General features: G+C 40.7%; 1 protein-coding gene across 1 annotated transcript in view; it reads left to right on the forward strand.

Annotated features, from left to right (window-relative positions):
* Positions 1 to 18,019, forward strand: part of IGDCC4 (immunoglobulin superfamily DCC subclass member 4) — a 78,977-nt gene extending 60,958 nt beyond the window's left edge. The window contains exons 9-20 of the mRNA XM_075273134.1: positions 3,106 to 3,243; positions 5,849 to 6,019; positions 6,159 to 6,389; positions 8,397 to 8,504; positions 9,332 to 9,512; positions 9,603 to 9,730; positions 10,870 to 11,040; positions 13,602 to 13,739; positions 14,067 to 14,172; positions 15,636 to 15,864; positions 16,448 to 16,612; positions 17,059 to 18,019. Coding sequence (XP_075129235.1) covers positions 3,106 to 3,243; positions 5,849 to 6,019; positions 6,159 to 6,389; positions 8,397 to 8,504; positions 9,332 to 9,512; positions 9,603 to 9,730; positions 10,870 to 11,040; positions 13,602 to 13,739; positions 14,067 to 14,172; positions 15,636 to 15,864; positions 16,448 to 16,612; positions 17,059 to 17,559 — 2,267 coding nt within the window. The 3' untranslated portion in view covers positions 17,560 to 18,019. The remainder of the gene's footprint in view (positions 1 to 3,105; positions 3,244 to 5,848; positions 6,020 to 6,158; positions 6,390 to 8,396; positions 8,505 to 9,331; positions 9,513 to 9,602; positions 9,731 to 10,869; positions 11,041 to 13,601; positions 13,740 to 14,066; positions 14,173 to 15,635; positions 15,865 to 16,447; positions 16,613 to 17,058) is intronic.
* The last annotated feature ends 236 nt before the right edge of the window (positions 18,020 to 18,255 follow it).

The following is an 18,255-nucleotide window of genomic DNA, read 5'->3' on the forward strand; positions in this document are numbered from 1 at the left end:
ATTTCATTTTTTATCCATGTAACACTTGTAGGCTAAGGCCCCACGTTTCAGAAATGCAACATAAGGGTGAGTTCACACTACGTAAACGGCAGCTTATTCTGAACGTAAAACACGTTCAGAATCAGCGGCGTATAAAGCAGTTCCATTCATTTCTATGGGAGCCGGCATACGAGCGCTCCCCATAGAAATGAATGGGCTGCTTTTTTCACTACGAGCAGAACCATTGAAGTGAATGGGAAGTGCCGGCGAGCATGAGCAGAGCTTGCCGTACACGCGAGCACTTTCCATTCACTTCAATGGGACTGCTCGTAGTGAAAAAAGCAGCCCATTCATTTCTATGGGGAGCACTCGTATGCCAGCTCCCATAGAGATGAATGGAACTGCTTTATACGCCGCTTATTCTGAACGTGTTTTACGTTCAGAATAAGCTGCCGTTTACGTAGTGTGAATACACCCTTACTTGTTGCAAATTTTGCTGCGTTTTTTTGAGCCAAAGTCAGGGATGGGTTTAACAGAAGGGAAATGTCTAAGAGCTTCTTTTATACCTTACATTCCTTTTCAAGCCACTCCTGACTTTTATCAAAAAACTGCAGCAAAATCTGCAACAAAAAATACAGTGTTTCCGCAACATGGGGCCTCAGCCTTCAATGGATTAGGAGTTTACAATAATAAAACAAATGCTCAGTATCTAATAGTTTTTGTATATGTTGGTCATCTGGAATTCTGAATATAATATAATTTTTAGGGAAAACTATCTCTGTAATAAAGTATATTATAATTCTGTTCAATTCATGCAGAATCTAATATTAAAAAAAAATCTGCATGTGTCCGTATGAAAATCAGAGTCATGGAAGCTTCAGTACAGTAGGTTCACACAGAATACTCACCTGTATGTGATATATTGCAACGTCTTACCACTTGGAGGTTGAGTCATAATACATTAGCATGCAGGTAAACTAATAGACATATCATGATGCAAAGAGAGTCTGTCACCAGAGCCCAGCACATCAACCCATCTCCGCAGACAGATAGGTAACCACCTGAATTAAATAGTGTTTTCCCCTTGTGAACCGGTGTCTTTCTTAGCAAGGTATCGGTACTTTTGTCAACATGAAAATGAGTGCGCTACCATTGCTCCAAAGACGTAAGCCTCCGAGCGATTTGTGCCGGCCCCAAGCAGTGTATACCCAATCTCACCTGGATGATGCTGCTCATGTTCATGGCGCATATGCAATACATGTGACTCGAACCTGGTAAGCATCATAGCAGTTCTGCACATGCACTGAGAACATCAGCAGTGGTGAGTGCGTCAGAATTCAGGTCCAGGGGAGATTAGGCTTACACTGCCTGGCCTTGCCAAAGAGAAGAAGTATGGGGAGGCTGAGGGCAGCACAGAGAGATGGGAAGCTTGCCTCTTTGGAGCAACACTAACGCCCTCATTGCTCCAAAGAGCTAATTTGCATATTGACAAAACCAGTGATATCTCATGATGGAGGCAGCAATTCACATGGGGGAAACACCCTCTAATTCAGGTTACCCTTGCCTATCTATTAGCCTATCAGGGCTGGGTTAATATCATGGCTTCTGGTGACAGACTCTCTTTAATCGGTAATTTCATCATACACATATATACAGTGTTCTCTGACACAAGACAAAAATAGAAATTACATTAGGGGACGTTCACACTACCATTGATGACCGTCAGCAGTGTCCGTAGCTATTGTCCATTACAAGATTTTAGCAACGGACACTATCTGAACCATCCGTTTAAAATTTCCATTCACTTCAATGGGATTTTATCTTGTGTCCGTTTATATCCTTTTCACCCAGTCCGTCAGAAGTCCGTTTTTTTCCAGCGGGCAAAAAATTCTACATGCAAAAATTCTACATTCTTGACAGACAGCAAGTGTCTGTTGTTTTGTTTTTTTTTAACATTGAAGTCTATGGGAAACGGACTTATAACGGACAGTAACGGATAGCCATCAGTTACTGTCTGCTATTTTGTGTCCGTTTTTTCTGCACATGCTCAGAAAGCAGAAACAAAACAAAAAAACGGACAGTATAAAAAAACAGACACTAATTGACAGAAAGGGAGCGTTCACACTACCGTCTGTGTCCGATAGGTAGTGTCCGCTGCTAATGTCCGTTCAAAATCTTGCATGGACATTAGGAGCGGACACTAGCTGTGTCCGTGACATTTTTCATTCATTTAAATGGACATCGGGTGCGTTGTTTTGCACTCCGTGCCTGTCTTTAAGTGTCCGTTCTTAAAGATGTCCGATTTTTCAAGCGGACAGCAAAACCCGACATGTAGGTTTTTTCTGTCCGCTTGAAAAGTCGGACATCTTTACGAACGAACATTAAGGACAGGCACAGAGTGTAAAAGAACGCACCCGATCTCCATTTAAATGAATGAAAAATGTCACGGACACAGCTAGTGTCCGCTAGTGTCCGCTGCTAATGTCCGTGCAGGATTTTGAACGGACATTAGCAGCGGACACTACCTGTCGGACAATGACGGTAGTGTGAACGCTCCCTAACTGATGCTAGTGTGTCCGTTTTTTTTATTTGATCCATTAGATGGATCAGTAAAAGAACGGGCACATTAACATCAGTTAATGTCTGTTATGATAGGTGTCCGTTTTTTTTTGTTTTTTTTTAAAGGACACCTTCATAACGGAATTCAACTGTAGTGTGAACCCTGCCTTAGAAAATTATATAGTGGTTACGTTTGGTTATACAAAACTAAAATACTGAAATGTAGTGCCCTTGTCTTAGGCTAAATTCACACTTGCACTGCACTCTCTGTCATTCAAAACTAAAACAGCAGTTAGCCACAGACAGTTGCAGACCCCATAGACCATAATGGGGTACACTGGGTGTCCATCAAGTTTCCACTGTTTTTACACTAAAATAATGGGGGACTTTTCTCTCTGCTGATTTTTGGCAGATTCTATGGTGGATTCTCCAACTCAGATGTGAACCTAGCCTTCCTGTAAAAGTGTATGACATAAGGACATATGCATATGAATACTAAATTACTAAATGTAGGTCAGTAGGGGAATAAATGTTCTAAATTTTATGAATCTCTCTTTATTACTGTAGTTCCAGGAGCTGCTCCCATGCTGGCCCTGAATAGTGATGCTCCAGAGGATCTTCATGTGAAATGGCTCCCCCTACTGCCTGAAATGCGCAATGGCCAGATTACAAAGTATCGCATTGAATACTACACCCAGAGAGATGGTATGCTTCCTAAATGTATGTGTGCATCAGTTCTTCATAGATTGACTAGTCTACATCTAGGTTGGAAGGGTATCAGAGATGTGATCCTTGGACACGCTCATTTCATATTTTTAACAGATCTCAATAAACATGGATGTTTTTACACCTTGACGATATGCTAGACAACTATCTTAGACCACAACCATCTCTGGAGTGTAGTGGCTTAGTGATCTATAGTGCATCTAAATCCCTTTGCCACTGCCCAGAGATTCCTATGTCACCAGAAAATTATCTATTTTTAGCCAAGTGTGATGTTAAAGATATTTTGTAAGAATGTTTGATGATATTTTTATATATTCTACAATTTAAACTCTGGCCATTAAGCAATTCTGTAATTGCAGTTACGTCATTTACATCACAGACAGGATTACAATAGAAGATAGCACCTGTATAGATAACACCACTAACCCGCTCATTGCATCCTCTATTGACAACAGATGATTATCTACTTCTCTCTCTGCACAGAGCATGTCTGTAAAAATCTCCCACAGACCTCAGTAAGTCGGCTACAAGCAATTGCTGACTATGACCATAACTATACTGTAAAGTATATCACTAAATGCTGTTCACAAGGCAGAGGAGAAGCTCAGGAAAGATGACAGCCCCATAAACATGTTCAGAAAATAGAATACAAAATCTAGAAAAATAAAAGTGAGAAAAAAGTGAAATATTTTCTGTTTGGTTTTAATAAATTTAAAAAAATGACAACACTTTCCATTTTAGTTACTGAAAATCTGTAACAGAATATCCTAAGGGTTAAGGTGTCCCTTAGCGAATTAAAGGGGTCTTGATCCTGTATAGTTTGGGAAATAGGCGTTTATAGCTCCAGGATTTCACCAATGTTTTAGGAGCTGTTCACATCACATTTCTGCTGCTCGTTCAGCAGATTAGTTCAGCGATGTAATAGTAAAAACATACAAATATGTATCTGTTCTTACATTAAAAACTGATCCGTCTGGATGAACAAGGCCACAAATACTGGTATGTAGAGATGGAGAACCTCAATAGATTCATTTAATTGAATAATCATGAGGTTCGTTCCTCTGGTTCTTTTCTGAAAGTGCTATTATTATACTCTGATATCCCCTCGGACCCTGGCGTATAATAACTGGAGGCCCAGGGGAGGTGAATGGAATTAACAAACATCTACACTCACCTTATCGCACCTCTCCTGGGTGTCCAGCAATTCCCTGACATCTTCTTCTGGCCTTTTGTGGCTCATCTGGTCATGGTGAAATGCTGGTTCAAAGATTTAGCAATGACCCGGTGGCGTGTGATATCATCCAATCATTCAGGAGCTGGAAATGGCCAGAAGAAGACGCCAAGAAACCGCCAGATGTTTATAAGAGGTGAGAAATAGCTGGCTGTTTTCACTCACCTCCCCTGGGCCTCCACTCTAGGGTCTGATGAGAGTATACATTTCCATCTATTGTACATGTAGACGGATGAAAAAGAGTAGTATGACGTGCTTTTCTGTCCATTAAATGGAACGGATTATGAAATCATGGAGGTAAAATGAAATGAAAAGTTTGACCTCCATTTTGTTGAGCAACAGGTTTTAACATGTTTTTCTGTGTCAAAACTTGTCTGCTCACTAGAAACGTGACAGCCCCTTATTTTAAGAGGTGTCTATGATGTTTCACCCTTGGGTGGAGTTCTATGAGATGTAGCATACCATATGTACCATAGCACAGTTTTCCAACCTCAAATAGTATTTTCATACGGATGACCTCTCCACAGGTTGGCTTATCAGTATGTAAGTTGTTTGCTGCTTCCCTCATTTTTCTTGAATATGAGCGGCGCTGCATGTGCTACCTGTCCACTAGAAGTTCCAAGCACCCCAAAGCTGATCTCTATAAGGATATGTTCACACACTGGAAAATGGATTCCGCGTGTGAACATACTGCACATCCCATTGCGGCATTCAACTTCGGATTAGGCCAAAATATATGGGCCTAATCTGGAGGGAGTCTCACACCGCGGCGGAGTTAGCCACGGAATCCGGGGCAAAATAGGTCATCTCACTTCTTTTTTCCGCTACTAGCTAGCGGAAAAAAAGAAGCGAGCTGGGGGCCGTTTTGAGGTGGTTTCTGTGTCAAAATCCAGTGCCAAGAAACTCTGTGTGAACATACCCTACGGGGGCCTTGTGTCGGACCCTGACGTTTCACATACTGATAACCTAACTTGTGGATAGGTAATCAGTATGAAATACATGCTTGGGGCCACAAAACCCCTTTAAGGTCGGGGCCCCACATTGCAAACACAAAAATCCTGCGTTTTATATTATGTGCAAAGTGGATGGAATTTTGACTAATCCCATCCACACAATGCAGAAAAAAATCAGCAGCGGAAAATTCTACCTACAGAAATGCTGGTGTTTTCCATATAGGTATAATAGGGGAAGAAAGTCTACAGATGAAAACTCAGCAGAATTTCTGTGGAAGAAGCTGTGGAAAAAAAGTTGATGCTGTCTTTTCCAAAATATTTTTTGCTAATGTGGCTCGCTCAGTAGGGCCTTGGCCGAAAACTTTGAGCTCCAAATCTCATTGCATGTCTGACATTTTAGGTGTGGCCAATGTACTGGAAGTTGGTGGAAATGAGACCCAGTTCACACTGTCCTCATTACAACCTAATACTTTATATAAAGTCCGGATCTCTGCTGCCACAACCGCTGGCTATGGCATCCCTTCAAACTGGGTTCTGCACCGAACTTTGGACAGAGTCAATATGACACAAGGTGCGTAACTGATAAACTATTGTTCAGTTTTTTTTTCTGTGCCCCTTTTTATGGTATTGTTGTTTTTTTAATATTCTCCTATCATCCTCACAGTTTATTTCTAACCATCTTTACAAGTTCTCAATTCTTCTCCTTATAGTGGACCAGTCACCAATCCAGTTGCAAGTCATTGCCCATACAGACTCGCTCCTTGTAAGCTGGCAGCTGCCTCACGCTGATTTCCAGGTCACTGGGTATAGACTCTATTACCGCATGGTGTGTCCTATATTGAATCACAGTATTTCCTGTTCCCGGCAAGAACAGAATGACTGGGATGTGGGGCCGATAAAGCTAAAGAAGAAAAGGAAACAATATGACCTAACTCATCTGAGTAAGTTCACTGCCAGAGACCAGTAAATATTATGTAATGGCCAGTATCTAGAACTCCAACATTCGAAAGGTAGAGCCAAACCTATAGTTTCCATTCATTGTACACACTAATGTTCACATTATGCTAAGTCTGTTGTTCTGATCCATCATACTGAAAAACTGCCACAATGGTGGATACAGACCAAGCATGTACTGTCTGCAACCGTCATCATTTACTGTAATGTTAAAAACAAGATGGGAGCTTTCTTCCGTCTTGTTTGTAGTTATTTTTGAAGGATATAAAATTGTTCAGGGTTTTATTTTCAATCTGTAGAATAAACACACAGGATGGAAGAAAGCATCTTGTTTTTTACATTACAGTGAATGATGACAGACAGTTTTCTGTCATAGATAGGTGATGATATGTCGCATCTCTGGCACAAGGCCCTTTCTTGCACCAAAGTTGCACCACATGCCCTGTTCTGCACATCGTGCTCACCACTTTCTGTGAATATGAGTGTAGTGAGGTAGAAGATGGATCAGGGCAGGGATCCACCAGCCGCATATATTTATTATAACTCACGGCAGACAGAAAACCTGTGCCAGTTCCTCTCTGGTTTACATTTCCATTATGGCACAGAGTCTTAGAGTCTCAGGTGCATGCATGCTTGTGTGCCATTTATTACAATTCAGGAGCAACTGGCAGCTAGTCTTATATCAGTTTTCAGTCTGTTGTTCTGATCCTGTGACCCATCAGAACAATGGACCGATGTGAGCTTAGTCTTAGTTAGAGGAGTTAGGCTGGTCTTACACGACCGTAGTGGTTTTTGCGGTCCGCAATTTGCGGATCCGCAACACAAATTTCACTTTAAAAATTAATTCCGCAGACATCCGCAAAGTGCATCTGCAATGTTCCTTGTGTTTCAGTATTATTCGGATCCGCAAAAAACAAAACACACCACAAAACACACATGTTGATATCTGCAATTGCGGATATACACTGATGTATGCGCCCATAGACTTCTATTGGACCTTCCGTGCCGTGCCGTGCCGTAAAAGCACGGCCATTACGGATATGCAGTATACTGTCCGGACCACGGATGCGGCACGCCACACCACTGACAAAATCTACGATCGTGTAAGAGGCCTCATAGAAAATTATGGGACCGTAAATGGTCCGCAATTTTGAACCCGCAATTGCGGACCATTTGCGGTGCAAAACTACGGTCGTGTAAGACCAGCCTTAAAGGAAATTATATATTGTTTAAATCACATTTTTATGTTAAACATATTTATTAAACATTTTTGTGATGTTTTTAATTTTCAAAATTAATATCTATATATTTAAAAATAATAAATTCCAAAAGGTCTTGCAATTCCAATTTATGCCACTAAGCCAAAAACAATCTGTGACTTCCTGTTACCTATAGACGGACCATGGGCCATAGACACAATAGTCTGGGGCGGGCCATAGACACAATAGTCTGGGGCAGACCCTTTTCACTGTGAGAGTTTTCAAGGCATGCTCTGTGACTTGGGTGGAGGTCACTGCATAGAAGAGGGAATAGATAAACTGAGGGCTGCTGTAAAGAAGTCTGCAGAAAACAAGAAGTCTCAGCATGTTATATGGCTTAGAGGACAAAGTCGAAAATTTTTAAAAACCAAAATTCTTTAAAAATATGTTTAAATATAAAACCTGTTTAAAAAAAAAAAAAATGTAATTTCCTGGTGACATGTTGCCTTGAACTCATCCTAGTCTAAAAAAGTCAGACTTTTTAGTTTCAACGTGTCCCTCAGAGGTCCCTGGCAGTGGTTTATTACCCTCATCCCATTGAGAACACATCCATATTCCTCTGAGCTGAGCGGACATGTATATAGGGGCTTAGAAACAATTGCTCTCAGTCGAATGAACATTTGACCGCCATTTATTTCAAGTGTATACAATAGTCTTAGAGTTTAGACCCCCATCTGTTATGGCATATGCTCAATGTTATGTCTATATTTTCTAACTATCTTTTTCCTCTGTCAGCACCTGGACAACTATACCAAGTCAAGCTGGTGGCATTTAATAAGAAGCAGGAAATCCAGACAGTCATGTGGGAGGGAAGAACCAGACAGATCCCGGCTGCACCACCAGGTAAGGATCATTATATCTGTCACTGTATTCCATAGCTTTGCTTGTACAGTTCCTATTCAGTAGCATTTAGCAAAGGTCTTAAAACATGTAAAGAATTAATAAAGTATTTTTAGTACGTCTGGACATTGGACATCATTGCATTAAATAAAAAATATAATTTATTTGCTACAACCAGAATATACCTTTAAGGATAAGGCAGTTGCATGACTTGAATGCGACAATTGTAATAGCCTTAAAGAGATATTCCAATCTCAGACATTTGTGGCACTTCTACCAATCCATTCATCCTCTTCCCGGATACAGTAGCCAGCAGCCACTTCCTCAGGTAAGATTCACAGCCGTTGACCGTTTATAATGAGACATCAGACCTTATTTGCTCCATGTAGTAGTACAATAGCTGTATTATTGGTAGATCAAAATAACTATAAGCAATTACTTTGTAGGACAGAAGGAATTTGCTAAGAGAAAGCTGGCGTAGTGTAGATGGCTGTAAATGTGGCACTTCATTGGCCCATGGCCCTTTCTTTCACCAAAGATGCAGTACCTTGTTGTTGCAAAAATGGGCGGAAAACAAGGAGGGCCATTGCAGGGACTCCTTATCATGACAGATTTACTATAACTCATGCTAGAAAGCTGACATAAGTTACACCTTAAGTTCCAGACTAGTGTAGATTTTAATTCTGGCACACGGGAGTCCACCTGAATTATTAAGACGTTAGATCTTCTTAGTAATTCAGACACTTCTTAGGCTTGTAGGCTTTATTAAAACTGGCATAAATGCCAGGCTTAATGAATTCTAACAGTATGTCTTCCACTTTATTCTGAAGATCTCATAGACCAGAAGATCCCACCTTTGCCACCCAGCCACATTCAAGTGACGCCAAACAGCTCTACATCAATGCTGGTGAGATGGAGGAAACCCATAATCACTAGCAAAATTGTGAAATACACCATTCGATGTGGACCTTGGGGAGCTAAAAACGCGTCAACGTTCACCTACCATAACAGGTAACCAGGATCTTTTTATGTTCCCTGTTACGTTCTCTATGCTCGCCAGGCCCTGGAGATGTGCATGTACCCTGTATACTGTCTTTTCAGTGTTTTAGAAGAGATTCTCATCACTGGATTGAAACCATACACCAGATATGAGTTTGCAGTTCAGTCCAGTGGATCCGGAGTGGATGGGCCTTACAGTAACATTGTGGAAAAGATGACCCTTCCAGATAGTGAGTAAGATACAGTACTTGGTCAGCGGTGGGATACAAGGCTTTCTTGTCACTTACCAATATTTATGTACATTATGTTCACAGTCCACTGTAAGTGACATATATAACCAACCCTTTGTATATGCTATTCTGAATATAAAGGGATTCTGATCAATATAAAGGTGGCCAGACACTTCAGATAGCTCATTCTGCTAACACATGGCCGAGTCTACATTGCCGTAGAGGAGCATGTCCCTTACTGAGAACCAGGCATGCAAAATCCAACAGCCCAGCTCTTCTTTCCCCAGCATCAGCTGTTGGGGGAAAGTTGTAAGACCTTTTCCCCTATACACATTATAGAGGAATTATGCTACAACCAGGCAGGTTTGGTTGACATTAAAGAGTTTTCCTGGTAGATTGATTACTTATCCCAGGTGTTGGACCCCTGCTGATCGGCTGTTTGACAAGTACATAGCATCTGGGTGAGCATTGAACGAAAATCAAGCACAGTGCTATACATTATACAGTGGCTGTGCTTGGTATTACAGCATAGCCACATTCACTTGAATGGGGCTGAGCTACTCACAGGCCATGTGACCATTGAATGTGACATTACATGGCCTATGAAGTGGAAGCGCCGTTCAGTCGCTTTAGACCACTGATCAATGGTAGTCCTGAATGTCAGATCCCAGCTGGTCTTCCAATCCTAAGAATAAGTAAGTAAAAAATACTTTAATGCAGTGTATATGACCCCTTTAAGTATATTGTAGGTAGCATAGTAAGAGCTAAGATCTTATGCAGTGATCCTCCATATGTCAGTACTGCACTGAGCATGTTCATAGATAAATCCATAGGGGGCTGTATATTGTGGGCCAGTATTGTATTATGGGCTGCTAAGATTGTTTTTTCATTATGACGTGATTTTGGCTAAAATGTATTATCCAACTCTATTTTTAGTATTCTGACCATAATCAGTTCATGTCAATAGATGTAATACACCAAAACTTCTGACAAACAGGTGTAGAATCTCTTTGTTAGTAGTTTTGCTTTATTGCATCGATTCCTCCACAGTTTCGCCATGTGTCTGGCATTAAGATATCATTTCTGAAATCGCTGCCACCTTTTATGCCTCTTCCTCTAACTTGTGACATTTACTTAAGGACCATCCACGGCTCCCACAGACCTGGTGCTGCAGCCGCTGTCACAGTTTTCCATTCAGGTGCACTGGCGCCCCCCGCTGGAATCAAATGGTATAATTGTGCAGTATCTGATCATGTACACTGCCAATAAAAGCCACCCTGATGAAATGTGGACTGTTGTAACTAAGGAAGGTAAGTGTACAGTATTGTATGGTAGCATGGCTTTATAATCTTTTTACTTCTATGGGATCTATGCTTTTCGTCATTTAACCCTATAATAGCAGGGTATACAGGACCACAAAGCTCAGCCCCACAAGAATGAGTTTGTCAGCTGGATTCCATGTATAAAGTGATGTGAACAATGGGGAATATTTATCAATAGAGGTCCGACACTTCTCCAGCTATACTTATGTTACACAGCATTACAACATATCTATGAACCGTATGCACCATGAAGATACGACGGGCTAGACACTTTTGAAAAAACATGCACCAGAATGGTTGTGGTTTACGACACATATATGAAACAGAAAATAACAAATATGGCGCAGATTTTATTATGCAAAGTAGACCGATTTTAAAATGGTGTAAACTTCTAAACGTACAATTTGCTTTGTGCACCATAAATTCTTATCCTGCATCACATATTTGTCTCCTCAGTAAGTGTGAGATAGTTTGTGTCCACCCAAAATTGTAGGGTTTTTTGATGCGTGCGCCAAATATTTGTTCCTTACACCCTGCAAGTTACGTATTTTGTCTACATGTTTTGCACCAAATATTTGTCTCACGGTGAAGCATAACACTTTTAGTCAAATGGTATTTGAGTCAGAATTTTGGGGCTTCAAGAAGCACTCCATATTTAGAAAGGGCCGTACGAGGGATTCATTGGGATTCATGGTTTAAGATGCAAAGTTTGACAGCATTGATAACCGTGCCCCCTATTGTGTTACAATGAAAACTTGTAAAATAAATCTTTACCGTCTTGTGGTCTTGGGTTGTCCTTGTAAAATCTGCTGTTTTCCGGACAGCACCAATCTCAATGGGGTTGTCTTCAATGAGACAACCCCTTTAATCCCATAAGGATGTGGCCTAGTTTAGGCTTCAAAGCTACAGAGGCTGTGTTTTTTTTTCACCTTCACATTCCTAAAGTCATAACTTCTATGAACATAGCATGTGAGTGTATTATAGCCATATTAATAATGGCCCTGCTTCTCGGGTAGATACTGTGCAGTGTGTTGTATACATGTTACTTTTACTTTGTAGGAGAATGGGAAAGAGAAAACATCAGTTCCACCATTTATTTATTTTATTTTTTACAGCGTTTACCATGTTATATTTTTTACAGATTGTACGAAGTTTACTGAGCCATGTCATTTTATATACTGTAATCATATGACTTGTAGGAGAGGAGTATATAATAATCATAAAAGGGGTTTAATGTGAATATACTGGAGATCAATGACCCTGACTGTTCCTGAATTATGAGAATGGAAATCTATGCCAGTCAGGAACTACTGCAGATTTCCTATATAACTCACAACAATTTAATGGCGTGAGATAATAAATATGTCGGGGATAGGCATCTCTGTCCCGGGTCACCCAAACCCTGCCCACATTCACAGAAAGTGGTGAGCAAGGTGCAAAACAAATTTTGTTGCACATCTTTGGCATCACAAAGGACAACGTGCCACATTAACGCCCATCTAAATCAGTTTTGTAATAAGTTCACGCTCTTGTTAAAGGTATACAAACAATGCTTATGACTCTAACCACACAGCACATGAACCCTATGTTTGCCATAGGTATATGGAGAAAGGCTCTGGGTATAGTCATTAAACATATCCATAGGACTTAATGCAATGAAAATAAGCCAAAAGAGTACCCTTTCTGCCTGTTTTGGGTGGTAGCCATATACCTTGTTGTTTACTCACTACGCTTACCTATAGAGAGGGCCATGAAGAAAACACACAATAGGTGAAGGTATACGTCAGGAAATCTTCTAGTCATTTCTAGTGATTTTTTTGGATGGCTTGGTTAATTTCAGAAATTATTCCTATACCCAAAAGTACAGAGCAGTGGGATGGAGCTACTGGGCATGTGTGACCACTGGCAAAGGGCACGTGAAAGTAAAGATTCTGAGAGGGCCCATGACAAATATGTAACAGCAATGTAGACACAGGAGCATTTTTTAATGTTTCCACTTAACAAATGGTTATGCATCATGATATAACAATCCATTTTAGGCCTGGTTCACATCTGCATTCGGTAATCTGTTCGGGGAGTCCACATGGGGACCCCCGGTCGGAATACCAAACGCATTGGCAAGTGGTGAGCTTATGAAAGCACATGGACCCCATAGAATATAATGGGGTCCGTGTGCTTTCTGCGTGGTGTCCGCACTGAACATGCGTACAGAAAAGTACTTCATGATCTACTTTCCTGTCTGCATGACTCATGCGGAGACTGTGCGGAAAGCACACGGACCCCATTATAGTCTATGGGGTCCATGTGCTTTCACTGCACACCGCTTGTCAGTGCATTCGGTATTCCCCATGTGGACTCCCCGCACGGATTACAGAACACAGATGTGAACCAAGCCTTACTTGTGGGGCAATTGTTTTATATTTAGACATACAGTATACAAACAAGTACACAACCTGATGGCTGTACTAGGGGCTGATGTGTTGCAGTAAACACCAGAGATCTCAATGCATTTTTCTGGTTACCAATACAGTATGTTTTGTCTTATACAGGAAATACTTTCAGTGCAGAAGTGGATGGTTTGCAAAGTGGGACCAAATATTACTTTAAGATGGGAGCCAAGACTGTGTCAGGGTGGGGACCATACTCCAACATGGTAGAAGTTGAGACCTTGCCTCCAAGACCTCCAGGTATAAAATGTCAAAGTTTTACAATTGTGCATCTGCAAAAAGGCTATAATGAGTCTGTGCCGACAGTTAAGAATAAGAGGTGCTCCATAATTTTTGGGTGGTTTCTGTCACCCCGAAACTGATCAGTAAAAACTGCGAAATTATATGTGAGGTTTTTTAAATGAATGTCAATTGCAGACAATATATGGAAAATAATTACAATTGTGTGCAAGGGGTCTAATAAAATGTTTGATGTGCCATATAAAACATCTCTATTGTAGTATCTTATCCATTCTATATGATCCTTACCCTGCTACTTGTAAAGCCGACCCCACATTTGTTTTTCAGATGTGCTGGATATGAATTCTGTTACTGGTATCATTGTTGGTGTCTGTCTGTGCCTTTTGTGCCTCCTGCTGTGTATGTGCGCAAGCTTCCAACAGGGCAAGCAGAGGTAAGTCAACCAACATTGTAGTAATAGTCACTATAACCAGTAATTGTCTAGTAGTGCAAATGAGAAATAAGATCCAGTGGATTCAGGAAAGTGTTGGCAAGACTGCATGTGCCCTAATGGCTATACAGTATTTTACAGATGATGGCCGGCATGCACAGATTTAAAGCTGTCCCTGGCATCACAACACTGGTGCACATATTATTAAGTAAAGTGTAACTAAATTGTTTGGATAACTTTTGATATATTAATTGTAATATATTTTATTGATGAATTTTGTTTCTTTCTGTGAAATCCATTTTCTTTTCCTGGCTGGAGTGTAGTCATTTTAAACAGTTATATATTGGACATTTTAAAACCTAGAACAGTTATACTGATGTCATATGAGAGGTGAGATTAGACTGCCAATATGAAACTAGATTAGTAGAGATATTAATAGTTGAAAGCAGTCAGAATTGGGATACTTGTCTGTAGCTTCAGCTGCTCCCAGTCTCCACTAGGTTTTAAACCAGATAAATAATTCAGGTAGAACAGCGTTCTTGGTGTCGTATGAAAGCTGAGAATCTCATCTTTCATATGACACAAGCATCATTGTTCTATGTTTTAAAGTGCCCTCGATTTACGTGTGTAAAAGTGACTTCCAGCTTCCAAGCCTGCCCACCTGTACAGTGAGAAGCAGTGTAAAGATTTCTGCTAGCAAATGAGATATAGGGATAGAATATGTATTTCAGCACAGTATTCACAATAAGGAGCCAAAATTTACTAGTATAATATTTTGCAATACTTATGTCAAAAGTTTAGCTACGTTTTAAAGGGATTATCTTAATAAGCTTACCTCTTTCCATATGCCCTATATGCATACTTGGATGTATGTGTAATGGGTATATAAGTCTAATGCCATTTAGGTGAAGTGGAAATCATGTAGATGGGAGGAGAGAAAGAAAAAACTTCATTTTTGTCTTAATAGGCAATGCTTCATGTTTATTTATACACCTGATCGCTCTGGGGTATATCTGTAGCTATAAATTATACATTTAATGGACACAAAAAAAAATAAAGAAATTTTTTATATGAAACTAAGACTCTTTTGAGAATTTTGGTTCGTATTATTAGCAGATAACCTCTTTAAGGTCCTTTAAGGTCTTCTGTATGAAATAATTGAATAATGTAAATCTCATGCCCCATATTCTAAGAATACAATGGACTGGGGCTAGCACTCTGAACTTGATCAAAACAATGGATTATTGGGCATCTTGAGAAAAGCCCCTTAAAACACCCGACGCCCCACTAAAAATCCACTTTGGACCTTCTATATGTTAAGCAATCTATATGGTGTTTTATGACAGATGTTTCCAGTATATTAATAGGTATCCGGCTTGTTTAGAGCAATATTCTTGTATATGGTTAAACTCATGACAGCGCTGTATTTGTCAATTGTTTCACATCCTTTACTAATTCTTATTTAGGGATGAGGGATCTGATTTGGGGTCCAGGTCTACTAGGGGCCCCTCATCCTATCAAAGGGCAAGACAGGGGTCATGTTCCCAAACTCACTGCCAAGACTCCCATGAGTTAGAGACCTTGATGCCTCCTGCACAAGAAGATACTCCTTCTCTTCCAGTTCCAGATCTATTAGGAAGCCATAGTCTTGTTTTAAACCCATCGACAGAAGACAAGAATCAAGTGAAGGTGAAGGTAGGTACATATGTGATACATGGCTAAACAGCACAAGGGTACAAGACATAAGAAAATTATTTATGATAAAGAATCTCATTATGGAATACAGTTATCCCCTCAACCCTGTCTAAGCCTCTCACCTCTGCTAGATCAGTCCTCTCTGCGCCAAGCTGATGAGATGCAAATACATCAAAACAGCTGTCCTTGGCTGAGAAGACTGTATCTGGTATAATCCCAACATCATTGCAAACTCAGTCAGCGCCCTCTATTGGCGTGCATACTTGAGGCACTGGCATCCTAATTACATCATGGAAGTCAGATTTGCATATTCTTCCCATGTTCCATTATGGAATACATTACTATATGTTTGGTGGATACTGTGTGGTATGGGGATTGTAACATGGAGGGGCCTAAGGATGATTTAGATCAGACACTTAGGTGGAAGATATGTGACATATACATTGAAAATAAGGGGAAACATAATATAAACAGCCCCAAAGACCCACTTTTCTTCTTTAGGGACCTTTAGTACACAGTATTTAATATTTACATCAGCAATTAAGTATCTACATGAATTATCTCCATATTCTGTTCCTTTCAGCCTTCATGGAATGGATCAGTCACTCAGAACTGGGCAAATCACATCACCAGCTATGCTGATACCATCACCGGGGACCTCACCTGTGCTGCCAATGGCTCAGCCAATCATATGACCTCTGGAGGTCTAAGGATGGTCCTGCATGACATTTCTTATGAACCACATAAGGTAAAATTGATTAAAGGGGTTGTCTAATACCACATATTGGTGTTCTGTCCTTAGGATAAGTCATCAATATTAGATCTGTGGGGTTTGACAACCAGGACCACTAGGATTATCTATACATTGTATGGAGAAACTGATAGATACACTGTGTAAAGTGCACTGTATAGCTAGCGTTCAGTGCCATGCTATTGCAGCTCACCAATTCCAATGCAGTAGTGCAGCTATTGCCAAGTGTATGGAGCCATCTTCCTTCCTTTGAGCACTGTGCAGATATCAGCAGATTGGTGGGAGTGCTGGGTGTGAACCCCCCAGATATGATATAGATGTCCTATCCTAAGGAAAGATCATTTATATCTGGTCTCGGACAGCCCCTTTAATGGAGTGTAGACATAAATGTTCTGCTTTGGGTTAATATTCGGCTTACGGAGTAATGATTTACTTTTCTCCAGATGGATGTTGGAAGGAACCACAGGAATCCATCTCAGAATCAGGTGGAGGCCGACGTCATTGTACACTCAGATTTCTCTGCTTCTGAGCGTAGTGGCCATTGTGCTGGATTGGACTCCGAAGAAGAGGAAGAAATTAGTTTAGATCCAGATAAAGACCAAGCTGAGACTTGTTTGACTCCACTCTCTAACTCTCAGACTCAGTCCATGGTAAATGAAAATGGAAGCCAGGACTGGAGTAGCCAGCCATTAATGGCCATTAGTACAGAACAAAGTATAAATTCAGTGGCTACAAAGAGCCAGCACCTTGCCAATGGCATCCAGTGTGCCAAGAGTGTGGACTTTCAGGAAAATCAGGCTGCCATGGATTTGCCTTTCACTGTGGGCAGTGGAGATCCATGTTCAGAAGAGATGTCTCTGACGTCTAAGGCACATCAAGAACTGCCTCTAAGCAATACCCCAGACTCTCTACAACCACTCAACCCGGAGGAAATTGTACACTGAATTATGAGCCTGGGCTTAAAAACAACCTACAAAGGATTTACTGATTTGGGTACAGTAGTCTATTTTATGATACCACAGATTTCAGAATAGACTCAGCGTATTGGGCAAACCTTGCGAATATTCAGCCATGTTGTGCAACTAAAACCTGTTCTGACCTAGATGAATTCTCTGACAGTCTTGTAACGGTACACATGCCCTCATAAGAGAGAGGTACTATAGGTAGCAGTGAAATGGATGCTAGGAGCACGACCTACAACAGAGCTGTCCATGGTAATAGACCTAGAGGATGCAACCTAAGATTGTTGCTGAGGTTCCTACAAAACCAAGTTTCTATGGAGCTAGAAGAAAAGATAATACAAAGGAATCTGAGTTTGCACTATGTGCTGTTGTCTTTATATTGGATAGTGGGTCAGGCTGAAATCACCAAATAAGTTGCCTTCTTGTACTTGTGGTGCAAAAACAATGAATCAGTAATAGCGTGTTGTGTGCTCCTTTTACACTGGCTTTTGGAAAATGATACATGTCAAGCTTAGATGAAATTCAGAGGTAGCAGCCACAACCGGGTCCTTGTAGAGCCCAATATCTCCTCTGTCACATGAGAAGACACATAAATGGCACACGGTAGATCGGGGGCCCTGTTACAGATTTTGCATTGGGGCCCAGGAGCTACAAGTATCACGTCTGCCCACCACTATA

This window comes from Leptodactylus fuscus, chromosome 5 (genome assembly GCF_031893055.1).
Source record: "Leptodactylus fuscus isolate aLepFus1 chromosome 5, aLepFus1.hap2, whole genome shotgun sequence".
In the NCBI taxonomy this organism is placed as follows: Eukaryota; Metazoa; Chordata; class Amphibia; order Anura; family Leptodactylidae; genus Leptodactylus; species Leptodactylus fuscus.